Here is an 18,396-nt window from a genome sequence, read left to right on the forward strand (position 1 = left end):
CCTTCCTTGAGCATGAACACCTTCGTTGGGAGATATTACTTCTCTATATCAGGTATTATTCTCTCCCATTCCTTTTGGTTCAGATCTGGTTCAGTTTAAGGTTCAAGATTTATCATTGAAAATATGATTTTCTAAATAGAGAATGTAATTCCCAGTTGAAGGGAGAAGAAAATTTTTGAAATTCGCCCCTTATTCCGCAATCTTTGGGCATCCATGTAATGGATCTCTCATCCTTTCAGACTAGATATATAAAAAGGCTACTAGCTATAGATCAATCAAACACACCTTACATCCAAAACTTGATCGAAAAGCTTAACTTTTAATTTGTTTGTTTGCATCAATTTTGAATTAACAAGATGATGACTGCGCGTGTAACTAACGAGATTGAAGTAGGGGTGCCTGCAGATGATGTGTGGGCTGTGTATGGCTCGCCCGATCTGCCCAAACTCTTCGTCCAACTTATGCCCCAAGTTTACAAGAGAAATGATGTTCTTGAGGGTGATGGAACGGTCGGCACTGTCATTCTCATTGAACTCGACGATGGTAATATATATATATATATTTCTTCTTCTTTTCATCATTTTATTTAATTTATTGCTATATATATTAAAAATATAGTCCAGTCTATATGATCACGAGCCAGCCAATTATTGCATTAATGAATGAATTGAAATATTTCTTATTAATCCATGATGGTTTAATTTGATACTTAAATATAATTACTGTTTCATCGATCAGCGCTTCCTGAGCCACGTATATGGAAGGAGAAGTTCATAAAGATTGATCGTCAAGAACGCGAGAAGTTGGTCCGAGTGATTGAAGGAGGATTTCTTGATATTGGGTTTCGTTCATTCGATATTATCATCAAAGTCGTAGAGAAAGACGCCTCCTCATGCATCATTCAATCCACCACTGCCTTTGAGCTCGACGACAAGTTTGAAGACAACGCTAACCGAATTACCGCTGGTACTTTGTGGTGGGTGGCCAAAGCAATTTCAAACTATGTCATACAGAACAAATCCAAATCCAAGAGCGACAACAACTAATCTATTTATTGGCGGAATTTTATGATGGAGATCTATCTGATGACATGGCAGTTCCTGATGACGTGGCAGTAGGGTTATCCTCAACAATTGTTCAGGTTCACATCCCTCCATCGTGAAATTAAATAAACTAATAAACTTTAATATAGGCATTATACAGACAGGATGAGCTAAAGTTTGGAAAACTAGGTGGCGTTTGATAAATTTCAGAGATTGGAGAACTGATCCAACCCAAACAACTAAAATTTTAAGAGCCTCTTTGAAAAGTTAAAAAACATATATATACTGCTTTTCAGATTTCAAAGGGAAATAATATCTTTTCTTTTTATTTTCAGACTTAAATTTCAATTCGACGTAATCAAACGCCACCATAATTAATTGCATCTCAATAAGAAGATTCATAAAAAAAAAATTAGGTTAAATAAATTAAACTGTGTAGACTCAACTTACCATGTTTATCACTCATTGGTCAAAAAATTAAGGCACTTAAATGAATATATGTGTTGTTTAAGTGCCTTAATATTGGGGCCAATTAGTGGTGAACATTGTTTTGAAAAATGGTTGAACCATCTGCTCCGGAACCAGTCATGTCTCTGGGTCCTTTTTGGACTGAACCTCTTTTACGAAAAATAATAATGTTGAATTGCTCAGAGAACCACTAACCTAGGTGGTTGAACCACTAAACTGTTCGACCCAATCAATGGTTTGTTGTTTAATAAAAAATTATTTTTAAAGGACTAAGAGAGAAAAGAGGAGATCAAAAGATGGGGGAGGGACTGAGAGTCTGATAAAAGACCTCAAATCTAAGCTCAGTGAAATTTGTGTGTGTGTGTGAGAAAGAGAGAGAGAGAAAGGAGAGAGAGAGAAGTGAGATATGAAATTAGAGAAAGAGAGACATCCAAAAGGTCTGGAGAGAGGCATTCCCAATAACATTTCTATTGCCACCATCACTATTATCATGATCGGTGAACATTGCCTCCTCTTCCTTCTTCTTCTTCTTCATTCGTCCTTCCTTCCCTCCTTTCATTCCTTCATTCCTTTATTTCTTAATTTCATTCGCCTTTTTTTTCTTTCCTTTCTTTCTTTCTGATCTGACAACTACAAATCTCTTTCTTTTCTCAAACCCTTCTACCCTAATATTGCAATCCAAGGGTTAAATACATCAAACCACTTGAACTGTTTGACCCGGGCAGTCGAACTGCTGATACAAGAATCGGTGGTCAAAGCGGTTCCATTTTCGGGTCAGTTTTTAAATCCTTGGTGATGAACATGGTAGAGTATTCATCAGGTCTACTATGCTCCACCCCTCATTCAATTGACAAGATTATTTTTTGGAGGTTGGTGTCTGATATTATGGTAATGTGTAGTTCATCACATGAGCCATAGGTACCACTTGATGTGTGGCTCATTGTGACACTAGCAAGTGCACTAGCCGTTCAAGTAATAAAGTAGTGAGTGAAGTATCGTTCCCACGAGGATTTAGGAAACAATTACCAATACTAAATTGAACATTTCTTATCTGATCAACAAATAAATCAAAACTCTAATGAAAGCTAAGAAATCCTAAATTAAAATCTATCTAAATCATTGGTCCAATTGCCTTCAATTCAGGTTAGAAGAGTAAGCAGTAAATGTCAATCTCAGAATTCAGCAATCTATCAATTTGGATCATTTGAATGAATCATGATTGAGCCTTGGTTTGATGAAACCCCAAGGTCATGAACAGCCTCTCTCAAGCGCATGTTCATCCTATGCATGAGTGACGGTTCTTCTATCTCTAGCAAGAATCTAATCCCCATGCATGCATTTCTTCAAACACTTCTAAGGCATCAATTCAAATCTGAATTGATCACCAACTGAATTGTGCAAGTTATCTCTAACCTTGCACTCAATTCAGTTCTTGAATAGTAGATCTGAATTCCTAGAGTCTCTCTCAAGCACTCTAGGAATTCCAAGCTGTAGATTAATTCGCCCAATCTGAAATTTGCAGATCTGAATTCTCTTTCAAGCAATTCAGATCTTGCAATCTCAGATCTGAGAATTCAGATCTGAGTTTTGAAGGTTAGTTGGCCGAATTGATCTGCAATCACACCCTTATTCAAGAAACTTCAAGTACAATGCATGATCATTTGAATGAATCAAAAAGAATTAGATTGCTGAACTGAAATTTTACAAGCTGAAATACATCAAGGAAGAATGGAAACAAGGAGAAAGAAGAAAGAACATTTAACTAAGAAACTGAATTCAAATCAAAAGAGAATGAAACTACAAATGATTTATTACAAAAAATATTTGAATCACAATCCCTCAATTCGAACTCACCTTCTTCTTCTAGCTTGCTTGTCTTGAACTTCCTTCAGCCCTTCTTCTTCTTCTTCCTTGCGCCTAGCCTTCTTCTCTTCTCTTCTCTCAAGGTGGCTGAACCTCTAAGAGTGGGAGAGCCTTTCTCTCAAGCAATTGAACAACTTTCTCCCCTCCTAGAGGCCTCCTTATATAGTTTTTCAAGGGGGCTCTTGCCCCTTCTTGAAACCTCTAGAATGGGGTGTATTACACCCCTCATGAACCTTCTAGAGTGCTCCCTCCTTCTCTTCAAGAAACTCCTAGAAGTTGCCGCCCCTAGCTCCCTTTGGGCTGCTATTTGGGCTACAACTTAGCTTGCTTTTGAGCTCATGTGGGCTACACTCTAGGCTGTTATTTGGGCTAAAAATGGGCCTTCCTTGCTGGGCCGAATTCTCCTCATAGCTAGGCTTCTTCCCTTGGATTTTTCAAAGAGTTTCACTTGCTCTTCTTGGGCCGAATGAAATTCTCTTGCTCTCATGGCTGGGCCGGGCTGAACTTGATAAATTTTTGGGTTTTCTTTTCTTGCTTTTGCCTTCTTTTTGTTGATTTGGCTCCCCCTGAAATCTTTTTTGCAATCAAGCTAAAATACGGCAAAAATTTAATTAAACCATTATAAAATTTCATGCAAAAACCTCATAAAATATAGATAAATTGTAAATTCATCAAATACCCCCACACTTAAGCTTTTGCTTGTCCTCAAGCAAAGACATCAGCCATAAACTTAACATTCCCCCCTTCTGTTCTCACCATTTACCTGGTGAACTTTTTAAGATAGAAATGCATTGAGTAGTCGGGGAACTTTTGTAAGTGCTTAACTCTTATTCTTGTAAATTACCATTTAAGATATGTATCAGATCCGAGGAAAGGAGAATATGAATTTCATCATAGTCTAGCCTTCACTCCTAATTCATATATAAATCAGCTCTTTAATTGTCAAGGTTAATAATCAAATTTCACTGAGTTTCACATCTCTAACTAAATCTCAATGAGAGTTCAACTTTAGAGTGCCCCTTTGAACCTCGATTGTCACCACAATTACTTATTTCTAAGGGTGAGTGCATTTTATGCTCCATCTCACCTTTTTTTTTTTCTTTTTTTTTTCTTTTCGGTGTGAGTGCATTTTATGCTCCATCTCACACTTTTCTCTCTTTTTTTTTTTTTTTTTTTTTTTTTTTTTTTTTTTTTTTTTTTTTTTTCGGTGTGAGTGCATTTTATGCTCCATCTCACACTTTTTTTTTTTTTTTTCTTTTCGGTGTGAGTGCATTTTATGCTCCATCTCACACTTTTCTCTTTTTTTTTTTTTTTTTTTTTTTTTTTTTTTTTTTTTTTTTTTTCGGTGTGAGTGCATTTTATGCTCCATCTCACACTTTTTTTTTTTTTTTTTGGTGTGAGTGCATCTTATGCTCCATCTCACACTGGTCACTTGTTTGAGGTAGGTAAATAGGACTCATGTTCTAAGCTGCTAGTTTTACTATTCAGCTCAGAATAGCGGAGTCAATTTGGGCTTTTGTCCTTCTTTGCAATTATTGAACCTCAAGAATTAGCACTTCAGATGTGCACTAGCTCTCTTGACCATTAACAATGAAATCAAGGGCTTCCATACACATGAAGGAAGTTAGGGCTAGTCATGCTGAAAGGCATATTCAGCTCCCCTTTTCTCCTGCATAAATCAAATTGGGTCATTCACAAGAATAAAAACTTAACAAGTACATCAGTCTCCCTCAACTCATTGAATTCCTTCTTAAAAAAAAAATCATCAAATAAATAGTAATGAACTTGAGGGGTTCCAGTCTTTTTTTTTTTTTTTTTTTTTTTTTTTTGTGATGTCATTGCTTGCATATGTGTGTTGGGGTGCATGAGGTGCATGGTTTCAACCCCCATACCCTAGCCTCGGGCTCACTCCCCCACACTTGAGATGAACATTGTCCTCAATGTTCGTAGTGCTAGAGCAAACTGAAGAAAAGAAAATGATGAACTGAGTCCTTAAAGAATTGGAATTTTGAGAAAAAGATCTTTATTTTACTAACTAATATTCTAAAAAGATAAATGACAAAAAGATTCCTTAACTTGTTCATGAGCAAGCATAAGAGATTATTGGTTATCTAGATAAACAGTGGATGGAGGGGGTACAGTACTGCCCATTAAATATGGTTTCAGGCGCTGACCATTTACTTTAAACGTGCCCTGAACTGGGTGGGTGAGTTCTATAGCCCCATGGGGAAAAACCTGTGAAATGGTAAAGGGTCCAGACCACCTGGATCTCAGCTTACCTGGAAACAAGCGGAGACGGGAATTATATAACAATACCTGTTGGCCCACATAAAAGTCCCGTCTCAGCAAGTTCTTATCATGCCAGTTTTTTATTCTTTCTTTATAAACTTTGGCATTCTCATAGGTGGTAAGTCTGAATTCATCCAATTCATTCAATTGCAACCGCCTTTTAGCCCCTGTGGCCTGAATGTCAAAATTTAAGAATTTAAGAGCCCAATAGGCCTTGTGTTCCAATTCAACTGGTAAATGGCATGCTTTACCAAAGACCAATCTGTAGGGGGACATGCCAATAGGTGTCTTAAATGCAGTTCTGTATGCCCATAATGCATCATCTAATTTGATGGACCAATCTTTTCTGGTGGATGCTACAGTCTTTTCCAGTGATCTGTGTGGACTTGTGCAGCTAGATAATTAGCAAAATCAGCATACCAAGGATATGAGTATTTCTGTATTGAGTACAACTGCTCATCCGGAAATTCTTCTCGAATGTTGCTGGTTATCTCCTCTTTTGAGCTTACCGTGTCCAACCGGGAGAGATGGTCAGCAGCCAGGTTTGCAGCACCCTTCAGGTCTCTAATCTCAATGTCAAACTCTTGCAATAAAAGGATCCACCTGATCAGTCTTGGTTTTGAGTTTTGCTTGGTAAGCAAGTGCCTTAATGCCGAGTGATCTGTGTGGACAACAACCTTGGATAATATCAGATATGAACGAAACTTATCAAGTGCAAATATTACTGCTAACAGCTCCTTTTCTGTGGTGGTGTAATTGAGTTGGGGTCCAGTCAAGGTTCTGCTAGCATAGTAAATTGGCTGAAAATGTTTGTTCATTCTTTGTCCTAAAACAGCTCCTATAGCAAAATCACTCGCATCACACATCAATTCAAATGGGAGGGTCCAATCTGGTGCTATCATGATAGGTGCATGGATCAATTTGTCTTTCAAGATGTTGAAAGCATGAAGACATTCAGTTGAAAATTCAAAAGGCACTTCTTTCTGAAGCAAGGTAGATAATGGCTTGGAAATTTTTGAGAAATCTTTAATAAACCTTCTATAGAATCCGACATGTCCTAAGAAACTTCTCAAAGAACGAATAGATGTTGGGGTTGGTAATTTTTCAATTGCCTCCACCTTGGCCTTGTCGACTTCTATACCTCTTTGAGAGATCTTGTGTCCAAGCACTATGCCTTCTTGCACCATAAAATGACATTTCTCCCAATTCAACACAAGATGTGTTTCTTTACATCTAGTAAGCACCTGTTCCAGATTATTCAAACATGCATCAAATGAAGAGCCAAAAACTGAAAAATCATCCATGAAGATCTCAATAAATTTTTCAACCATATCAGAAAATATAGACATCATACATCGCTGAAAGGTTGCTGGGGCATTGCATAACCCAAAGGGCATCCTTCGGTATGCAAAGGTTCCATATGGGCAAGTAAAAGTGGTCTTTTCTTGATCTTCTGGTGCAATTGGTATCTGGTTATACCCTGAATATCCATCCAAGAAACAATAATACTCATGCCCGGCTAGCCTCTCTAACATTTGATCCATAAATGGGAGAGGGAAATGGTCCTTCCGGGTGGCTTCATTTAATTTTCTATAGTCAATACACACACGCCATCCGGTAATGGTTCTAGTAGGGATGAGTTCATTTTTCTCATTTGGAACAACAGTCGTACCCCCTTTTTTGGGCACAACTTGCACAGGGCTTACCCAAGAACTATCAGAAATAGGATAAATGATCCCAGCATCTAACAACTTAATTATTTCAGCCTTTACCACTTCTTTCATGTTGGGATTCAGGCGCCTTTGGGGCTGAACGGAAGGCTTGCTGTCCTCTTCCATCAAAATTCTGTGAGTGCAGATTGATGGATTAATGCCTTTGATATCTTCTACCTTCCAAGCTATAGCATTTTTGTGTTCCCGCAGCACTCTTAATAATTTTTCTCTTTGTAAGGGATTCAGTGCTGCGAAAATTATCACGGGGAGATCTGATGGTTCCTCAAGGAAAGCATACTCTAAATGGGATGGTAATTGCTTCAGTTCAAGGGTGGGGGGTTCTTGGGGTGATGGCTTACCTGATGGTCCCGGCAATTTTCCTAAGTTCTCTAATTTAAGAAACCCCTTTCCCTTGAATTGAGGCTTATCATTCAGGTATGCTATCATGAGGTTTATTTTTTTATTTTCTGTTTCTTCAAGTTCTCCCTGCTGGAGGCAGAGTTCAAGAGGATCAGTTATTCTACTTACCTGGAAGCATTCATCAATTGTCAATTCAATGGCATCAATCATAAAACAAGAATCATCACTAGAGGGTGCATGTTTCATAGCATCAGACATTTTAAAAATTATCTCCTCATCTTGTATCCTAAGGCTGAGTTGTCCTTGTTGGACATCAATCATTGCTTTCCCGGTAGCCAGGAAAGGTCTCCCTAGGATAAGCGGGACCTCCACATCTTCTTGCATGTCTAACACAATGAAATCAACTGGAAAAATGAATTTGTCAACTTTAACTAACACATCTTCTATGATCCCCCTAGGATGTCTAATGGATCTATCAGCCAATTGTAATGCCACTCTAGTGGGTTGGGGTTCATTCAACCCCAATTTCTTGAAGATAGAATATGGCATTAAATTGATGCTAGCTCCCAGGTCACATAAAGCTTTTTCAATTTTTAAACTGCCAATGGTACAAGGAATAGTGAAACTCCCTGGATCTTTGAGTTTCTGAGGCAGCTTGTTCAGAAGGATAGCAGAACATTCCTCATTTAATGCAACTGTAGCCACATCTCCCAGTTTCCTTTTGTTTGCCAATAATTCCTTCAAAAACCTTGCATAGTGTGGCATCTGGGCTAAAGCATCAGCAAAAGGAATATTAATATGTAAACTTTTAAATATTTCAAGAAACTTACCAAATTCCTTCTCCAATTTTTGTTGCTTCAGCCTGTTAGGGAATGGAACTTGTGGTTGTTGGTGCATCCCTTGTTGTGCTTCTGGTTGTTCCGTCTTCTGTTGTCTGGTTCCAAGGCTTGTTTCTGCCTTGGGTTCAGCCCAATTCTTCTTTTCTACCTCAGGCAACTCTTTTCCACTTCTTAAGGTAATAGCTTGCACCTGCTCTCGTGGATTCACTTCAGTGTTGCTTGGAAGAGTTCCCAGCAGTCTGGAAGAGATTAATTGTGCCAATTGCCCCACTTGGTTTTCCAGGTTTTTGATTGAGGCTTCCTGGTTCTGGAACCTAGTTTCTGCACCTGCTATAAATTTTGTCATCAGTTCCTCCAAATTGGATTTCGGTTCAGGCTGATGATAAGTCTGGTGGAACGGCTTGGAAATATGCTGATTTGGCCAGGACTGGTTTGAATGTCCCCTCCATCCTGGATGAAAAGTATGGTGACTCTGGTAACCCTGCTGTCTTGACGAATTGCTGACATAGTCAACTTGTTCAGTAGATGGTCTGAACTGATTGCCAACTTGGCAGTCTGTACTGATGTGGCCTCCCCCACACAATTCACAATTAAGAGGTTGCACATGCATGGCAGCTATCTGCATTTCATCTATTTTTTTACTGAGTGCTCCTATTTGTGCAGCTAGTGCTGTATAAGTGTCAACATTATGCAAGCCTTGCTGCTTCCTAGTTTGAGTCCTTTCCGAATGCCATTGATAATTGTTGGCTGCCATTTCCTCAATAAGTGCATGGGCAACCTCAGGAGTTTTATTATTTATGGATCCTCCGGCTGCAGCATCTAATATGGTCTTATTTGAGTCAGTAAGACCATTATAGAAAGTCTGCACTTGCAGCCAAATGGGGAGGCCATGGTGAGGAACTCTCCTTAACAGCTCCTTGTATCGTTCCCATGACTCATATAAAGATTCCCCCTCTTGCTGGAAAAAAGTAGTGATGTCATTCCTCATTTTAGCAGTTTTAGAAGGGGGAAAATATTTAGAGAGAAAACGGCTGGCCATTTCGTCCCATGTGGCTATAGATCCTGCCGGTAATGAGTTCAACCAAGCTTTGGCTTTATCCTTCAAAGAAAATGGGAATAACCTCAGCCAGATGGCATCATCACTTACCCCATTGTGTTTGAAGGTGTCACAGATTTCCAAGAAGTTAGCAATATGGGCATTCGGATCCTCATGGGCCATACCACAAAACTGAACCGTATTTTGTATCATTTGGATTATGGCCGGTTTAATTTCGAAGTTATTGGCAGCAATAGTTGGCCTGATAATGCTGGAGACAGTCCCGGTGAGGGTAGGCTTGGCATAATCCATCATAGTTCTTTGTTCAGCCATTTCTTGTGCTTCTTGTCTGACTTGCTTAGCAACTCTCAAACGGACACGGAGAGTCCGTTCAATCTCTGGGTCGTAAAGGATCTCTTCCAGTTCAGGTCTGCTTGTCATAAACTGTTAAAGTCAAAGCAATAAAAATGCCAATATTCACAAAAGAAAATAAATAACTAATCCTATCACACTGAAAATGTAAAGTGAAGTATTGGAATACAAAACCTACATCCTATCATGAATAAATGAAGCCGATTATACTAAAAGCAGATTTAAACCAATCATCTTATTCAAGGTTCCTTTATCTACATCCATCGATTGCAACATCTGAATTCAGACCCAATTTAGATCTGAGTTCAGATCTACAAGTCTTTGGTATTGTTAGTCTAGAGAAATTAATAAATAATAATTCAGATCTGAGCTGGATATCTCATACACACTCATTGGTATACACTACAATATACATCCATTAAGGTTGGAATCAATTCTGTGATGCTTTAGGGCTGAAATCAGATCTGATCTAAAAAAAAAATTTAAAAGGATCTGAAATAAACTAAAACCAGTCCTGAGTTAGGCTTGGGTTAAAAACTCTACAATTGAAGCTCAAACCTGTATAGCTTATGCATATCAAACACTTGCTAAGACCTAAAAATTGGGTCTGCAATGTTTGGTATTGCAAGCTATTCGGCCCATACAACTTTTGTAGAAATCTGAAATCAGGTCTGCTAACTGTTGCACTATAGCAGCCCTGCTACAGATCTGAATGCTAAAAGAAATACTTGGAAAGTGCTAATTTTTCTTAAATATCTGAGGCATAACAATTATTCAATCCAAACATACACCTCCTTAGCTAATGTAGCTCGGTTACAAGTGGGTAAAGCCAAGAATTCAGTCCACCCAGAATTCATAGTATGCTCTGTATCAGTTCAGTCCTCACATCATATCAACTGAATTTCAGATTTGAATTTCTCTCATTCCTTGCTATCCATTCACCCTTGAGGCAGGTTGGATGTATCCTAGGGTGGATTGGGGTAGTGATGGCACCCAATTCACCTCAAACTTGCATCGGTTCAGATCTGAGTTCAGAGGAATTCAGATCTGAACTGAGCAGATCTGTAACAGCAGAATTCAGATCTGAACTCAAGTCTGAGTTTGGATCTGAATTCTCAATTGCCTTACCTTCAGTTATTGCTACCAAATTGTTTTTGGGGAATAGCAGAAGTGCCCTAGGGTGAATTGGGGTGGTGATGACACCCAATTCCCCTCAAAATTGCATCAGTTCAGGTCTGAGTTCAGAGGAACTCAGATCTGAACTGTTGCAGATCTGCTGTAGCAGAATTCAGATCTGAACTCAGATCTGAGTTCTGATCCGAATTCTCAATTGCTCCTCTTATTGTTCAAAAGATCTCCCCTTTGTTTTTTTTTAATTTGTTTTTTTTTCTTTTTGTAATGAAAGAAAGAAAAAAAAAATAAAGTCTGAAACACAAGCAACTCTTTTCGGCTGAGTGCTGCAGATCTGAAATCTGCTGATCTGAGTGCCGAATGCAACTCAGATCTGCAACACTCATGTTTTTTGTGAAATTTTTTTTTCTTTTTTCTTTTTTATTTTTGAAGGGAACTACATCAAGATTGAATAGAAATCAAATATGCCTTTATTAAAATGAAACTGAAACCAGAAAAAGAGAGTAATCTACTTAAGAAAGAAGAAACATAACTACATGAGTACAGCAGTTGCAGTCCAAGCTGAAATGAAAAAGTTAGCAAATTAACCCAACTATGAATGCAATGCTGAATGAGATCAGATTAAGAATGCTCAATGTTTCCTAATATTGCTTCTCTAAATCCCCGGCAACGGCGCCAAAAACTTGATGTGTGGCTCATTGTGACACTAGCAAGTGCACTAGCCGTTCAAGTAATAAAGTAGTGAGTGAAGTATCGTTCCCACGAGGATTTAGGAAACAATTACCAATACTAAATTGAACATTTCTTATCTGATCAACAAATAAATCAAAACTCTAATGAAAGCTAAGAAATCCTAAATTAAAATCTATCTAAATCATTGGTCCAATTGCCTTCAATTCAGGTTAGAAGAGTAAGCAGTAAATGTCAATCTCAGAATTCAGCAATCTATCAATTTGGATCATTTGAATGAATCATGATTGAGCCTTGGTTTGATGAAACCCCAAGGTCATGAACAGCCTCTCTCAAGCGCATGTTCATCCTATGCATGAGTGACGGTTCTTCTATCTCTAGCAAGAATCTAATCCCCATGCATGCATTGCTTCAAACACTTCTAAGGCATCAATTCAAATCTGAATTGATCACCAACTGAATTGTGCAAGTTATCTCTAACCTTGCACTCAATTCAGTTCTTGAATAGTAGATCTGAATTCCTAGAGTCTCTCTCAAGCACTCTAGGAATTCCAAGCTGTAGATTAATTCGCCCAATCTGAAATTTGCAGATCTGAATTCTCTTTCAAGCAATTCAGATCTTGCAATCTCAGATCTGAGAATTCAGATCTGAGTTTTGAAGGTTAGTTGGCCGAATTGATCTGCAATCACACCCTTATTCAAGAAACTTCAAGTACAATGCATGATCATTTGAATGAATCAAAAAGAATTAGATTGCTGAACTGAAATTTTACAAGCTGAAATACATCAAGGAAGAATGGAAACAAGGAGAAAGAAGAAAGAACATTTAACTAAGAAACTGAATTCAAATCAAAAGAGAATGAAACTACAAATGATTTATTACAAAAAATATTTGAATCACAATCCCTCAATTCGAACTCACCTTCTTCTTCTAACTTGCTTGTCTTGAACTTCCTTCAGCCCTTCTTCTTCTTCTTCCTTGCGCCTAGCCTTCTTCTCTTCTCTTCTCTCAAGGTGGCTGAACCTCTAAGAGTGGGAGAGCCTTTCTCTCAAGCAATTGAACAACTTTCTCCCCTCCTAGAGGCCTCCTTATATAGTTTTTCAAGGGGGATCTTGCCCCTTCTTGAAACCTCTAGAATGGGGTGTATTACACCCCTCATGAACCTTCTAGAGTGCTCCCTCCTTCTCTTCAAGAAACTCCTAGAAGTTGCCGCCCCTAGCTCCCTTTGGGCTGCTATTTGGGCTACAACTTAGCTTGCTTTTGAGCTCATGTGGGCTACACTCTAGGCTGTTATTTGGGCTAAAAATGGGCCTTCCTTGCTGGGCCGAATTCTCCTCATAGCTAGGCTTCTTCCCTTGGATTTTCCAAAGAGTTTCACTTGCTCTTCTTGGGCCGAATGAAATTCTCTTGCTCTCATGGCTGGGCCGGGCTGAACTTGATAAATTTTTGGGTTTTCTTTTCTTGCTTTTGCCTTCTTTTTGTTGATTTGGCTCCCCCTGAAATCTTTTTTGCAATCAAGCTAAAATACGGCAAAAATTTAATTAAACCATTATAAAATTTCACGCAAAAACCTCATAAAATATAGATAAATTGTAAGTTCATCACCACTCAAGATGGATTGGATTGGGCTCGATGAAATTAATGCAAACCAAACCCAAGGCTTGGGTACCAACTTAAACACAATCAATGCAATGAGTCCATCCTAACATAATCTAGCCCTACAAGGTGTAACCCTAAAGCAAAAGTAGTAACCATATCTTCACCCCCTCACAAAAAAGCCAATCAGTCTTGAAGTGTGGACAAGCACAACCCACCCATACCTTCTACTAAAATTTAATTAATCAAAATGGGGGCAGTGAGGATGAAACACTATACTATTTGGTCCAATAGGCTTGGATACTATCTTAACAAGGAACCATTCAACCTAAAAGCTTCACTTGTTAGGTGAGGACACTGAATAGGTTTTTATTCTTTGACACACCCTTCATGCCAAAACCTATTGGACTTCAAGCATGGACCAACAATGACCTACCAGTAGCATTGTACCAAAATTTAATTAATTATAATGGGCACGTTGAGGATCAAACAGTGAATGAAGGGACATCATCTAACACCTTAAGCACATAAAAAAATTAAATGAACCTAATGCATTAATACAATATTTATGTAGTTGTCAAATGTCTACGTCAACAAGTTAAGATGAACAAAACATTACTATCATCATCATCATCTAAGCCTTGTTCCAATTATAAGTAGTCTGCAACGATCATGAGAGTTCAACAAAACTTTTAGTATTAGTTGCCAACCTCACTCAACCCTTTTCCTTTATCCAAACTTAGAACTGGTAGTGTGAGAAACTCTCATTAGCAAAGTTTAAGACAAACAAAAGAATCCACTAAACATCAAAAGGAGATTACAAGAATAAAAAACAATGAAACCAAAGAACAACATTGTTCTCTATGAAAAACATCCCTCTAACCTCAAGAAGTCCCTTAACAGTATCCAAAAATTACAACTAAGAATAAGAACACTAGGAGGTGGGACTGGGGGAGATTCCTCTAGAGCAAGGGCATTATAGGTCCAATTTGAAAGGGTAAATTATAGATAGGTACCCTATACTTTGGGGGTAGTGACAAATAGACACCCTAAACTTTAAATTGCAACATTTGAGTACCCTGAACACTCAAAATTAGACACTTGGGTCCATCCATTAGTTTTCCGTCAATTAAACATTAAATAATGCCAAAAATACCCTTCCAGTGTATTTTTTGGAATCAATCTATAGTGTAAAATCATCACTACAGAATGTTGTCGTTGGAAAATTTGAATATGTTATTTTCTATCCACGAGAAAACATCACCATGGAGACGTATTTGTCACTACCCTGACGTACAAGGTACCTATCTATAAGTTACCCAATTTTAAAAGAGCAATTGTCACTAAACAAGGTTCTCTCGATGTTTGAAGTGGAGACCTAGGATCAAATTCTACTACCACTAGGGTTGGGAGTTATGGGCTTTAGGGACGAGCAAACCCATGCAAATAATAATAATAATAATAATAATAATTGTTGTTGTTGTTGTATGTTGTTAGGACTATTTACATTAAATGCAATGCAACACTTATTATAATTAATTATCAAAAAATTTTCATCTGTTTACTAGATATAAAACACATATTAGTCTATTACATATAAGTTGATTTGCTGAAGCTTAGGTCTATCTAATTTTGGGTTGATCATACTAAACTTCACTCCTTATAAGAAGTTCTAGACCATTACCAATTTTTCCTTTTTGTTTCTTTGAATCCATGGGACTACAAAGTGAATAGGGGTAAACCATCCCACAAAACCCATAACTCCCAACCCAAATGCAAGCAGGACATAAGCACCTCCCATATGCATTATGGAATCAATCAAAAGTGATGGTGCACGATCTGGAGCTCCTACTTGGGTGATAACTTGAACATCGATTGCTTGGTTGGTGAGTCGAGCTGTAAGAGAAGAAAGCACAGAGACACGGGGTGGATAACCCAATGTGGTCACTCTGATGCTTAAGTCAGTAGTTGATTTGTGAGCGAGCTCAAAACTTCAGAGTGAGAGCTAGAAGCAATAAATCGCAAGTACCTTATGCTATGGAGTAGGAACATATATAGTTGAGTTGACATAGGTCTCATGGAACACCTTTGAGATCTATGGCGCATGCTATTAGGAGTCCGTTCCGCATCAGGAGGTGTACATTATACCATTAGATTAGGCTTATCGCATTTGTCCTATCCGAGCGGGATGAGGATAAGGCCTACGGTCATGCGGCGTGATCCCGAAGGCCTTGGAGAAGGTTGATAGGCTTATAGAAATCTGCTACATATTACTTCGGCAGGTTTGGTCATCCCGAGCTGCCTAGGCTTCGATCCTAGTTGAGGTGGCCAAGATGCAGGAGGTGGCCCAGCCTACCGAGGTGGTCGAGGATGTTGAGTCACGCATCTAATCACCAGGTCTCGTCCACGTGTCCGTTGTTTATTAGGTCGGGCCAAATCACCCCTCATCAATTGCTCCCCACTCCCTGTGCTAAGGGTCCTGACCTAGTGTAGGGAGGCCATGACAAGGTTGGATCAATTTTGCCCATCTTCCATCGGGTCGATATCTGGTTCGATGGTCAGACCTCAATGACCTGCCCGGTTCAATCGAGGATCAGATCGTGTACCAAGGATGCACGGATGTCACATGGATCCCAAACCCCACAGACGTCAAAATGCGTGCTCAACTATTTTTGCCTCGAGAGGCATGCAACTGGTTTCTACGAAAATCATAGGATTGCATCGATCTGGACCATCCAAGATCGGCTATCATGGCTATAAATAGGGACCTTGGGGTCTCATTTTTGTCGCTTTGCTTTGGAGACTTCGTGATTTGGAGCTCACGCTTTAGGTTCTAGTACGGTGGTGCCCACTCTTGTCTTTGAGGTCGCTTTCTCTTCTCTTCAGGTAAGCTTTCTTTGCTCCAATTTGTTTCCTTGTTCTCATATGAGTAGTAGTAGCTTTAGCTTCCTTAATGAAAATGAGTCTGACTAAGCTGAGGAAACCTCCTCGGCTCGTGACCATGAGTCCAGTCCAACTGAAGCAACCTCCTCAGGTCAAGAACATGAGGTCAGCGCAACAGAGCTGACCACCTTGGCATGCCCTATAGATTCTATCCCGACCTAAGATAGCCCTTTAGTTTGAGAGTGTAAGTCATCTGGTAGGAAGAAATTGCCCTCCGAACCACCAAGAAAAAAGACTTTGACCCCCAAACATGCTAGAAGATCTTGAGGTCCAGATAAGTTTGGTCCTTCAATTTTGTGACCAAAAAAACTCCAACCTCTGATCATCAAGTAAAACCTTCCTAATAACCTTGGGTATTTTATCCCCTTAGAGGGATATCCATGCAACATGATCTCGATGAGATCATAGTCTTCAATGAACAACTCACTACTGGGCTATGCTTCCCTCTTTACCCTTTCATTGTCAAGGTCATCAAATACTTTAGCATTACTATGGACCAACTGCACCCGAACTCGGTTTAAAACATAGTAGGGATCATCTCTGTTTTCCATGACTTCGACATCCTCTTAAGCATAGAGTTACCATTGTAGGTACTATTATATGGGTACCACTATACTTTTACATTTCATATACTTATATGTCTAGACTTACCATTGTAGGTACCATTATAAGCTCTTGATAGAGTTACTTCACTATCACAGTAAATGGAAATTGGAGGCATAGGACTAGGCCAAAATTTTATATCCAATAATAAATTCTTAATCCATTCAACCTCTTTTTCAATAGCCGCCAAAGCCATGAATTCAGATTTCATGGTTGACTGAGATATACAAGATTGTCTCTTGAATGCCCAAGAGATCGCACACCCACCAAGGACGAAAATCCATGCAGAGGTGGACTTGTTATGCCCATTATCGGAAATATAATTTGCATCAGTGTATCCTTCTACTATAGTTGGATAATGATAGTAGAATAATCCAAGTTCCAAGGTTCTTTTAAGGTACCCAAGAACTCTCCCAATTGCCTTCCAATTTTCTACACCGTGATTACTTGTAAATTGATTAAGTTTACTTACTACAAATGAAATATTATGTCTAGTACAAGGCGTAGCATACATCAGACTTCCGATTGCAATGGCATACTCAAGTTGTGCAATTGCTCTACCAGAAGTGAACTCAAGTTTATAAGTGGAAGATGTAGTTGCACAAGTTGTAGAATTTTTATTATTCTATGTTACTTCAGATTCATATAAACTATACATTTCAAATAATAAACTATTAATTTCTTCTTTTCTATTTCTAATTTCAATATTCATATTTTCACAATATATTTCAAGTAAAATATCTAAACCATCTTTTCTATTCCTAGGATCTAATAAAGAGAAGAAATGTTCTTATACAAGTAAAATATCTAAACCATCTTTTCTATTCCTAGGATCACTAATCACCATTAATTGATAAGTTAAACAACTAGTTGGATAATAAATACCCGATAATTCATTAGTTGCATCATAAAAGTGTTTTAAAAAATCTCTTATACAAATTGACATTTCCCAATCTTCCTCAAATATAATATTAGTAGACATTTTTGAATTATAAAAATCACTAAGAGTTTATTTGTGAGAAACACAACTTTCTAACATAGCGTAGGTAGAACTCCGTCTACGTTTAACATCTAACATAAAATGTTTATATTTCAAACCCTAATTTTGACCTAAAAAGTTAAATTCTTGTTTTCTTCTCCATAACTTTTAATATATATAATATAATTTCTAATTTAAAAAATATGAATATAAATAATATTTAAAGCTTCCTAAATACATAAATTTAAGGTGTAACATATACATCTGATATTAAAGAATTTACCATTTAAACATGGTTTTAATTGATGATGAAGGATGATTTGACCTGATCTATGAAACGATGACATGTGAACACTGACCCGACGTAAGCGACAGCTCAGCATTGCGGCCCAGTATAGCTAAGTAGCAGGCTAGGTTCCCCACGACACAAAAGGAGGAGCTCGCCACGATGCAAGCTCCGAGTTCCCCAAG

The 18,396-nt window shown here is 38.3% G+C and overlaps 1 protein-coding gene and 1 non-coding gene across 2 annotated transcripts; both read left to right on the forward strand.

Annotated features, from left to right (window-relative positions):
• The first annotated feature begins 356 nt into the window (after positions 1 to 356).
• LOC148880873 (norbelladine synthase-like) lies at positions 357 to 1,046 on the forward strand. The gene is made up of 2 exons (XM_088961721.1): positions 357 to 543; positions 739 to 1,046. The coding sequence occupies exons 1-2, from the start codon at positions 357 to 359 to the stop codon at positions 1,044 to 1,046; spliced, it is 495 nt and encodes a 164-aa protein (XP_088817847.1).
• An 8,412-nt stretch (positions 1,047 to 9,458) lies between these two features.
• On the forward strand, positions 9,459 to 9,565 carry LOC148880874 (small nucleolar RNA R71). The gene has a single exon (XR_016106158.1). It is a non-coding gene; the product is annotated as a small nucleolar RNA R71 (small nucleolar RNA).
• The last annotated feature ends 8,831 nt before the right edge of the window (positions 9,566 to 18,396 follow it).

This window comes from Nelumbo lutea, chromosome 1, assembly GCF_056320005.1.
Source record: "Nelumbo lutea isolate HS-2025 chromosome 1, American lotus-T2T, whole genome shotgun sequence".
In the NCBI taxonomy this organism is placed as follows: Eukaryota; Viridiplantae; Streptophyta; class Magnoliopsida; order Proteales; family Nelumbonaceae; genus Nelumbo; species Nelumbo lutea.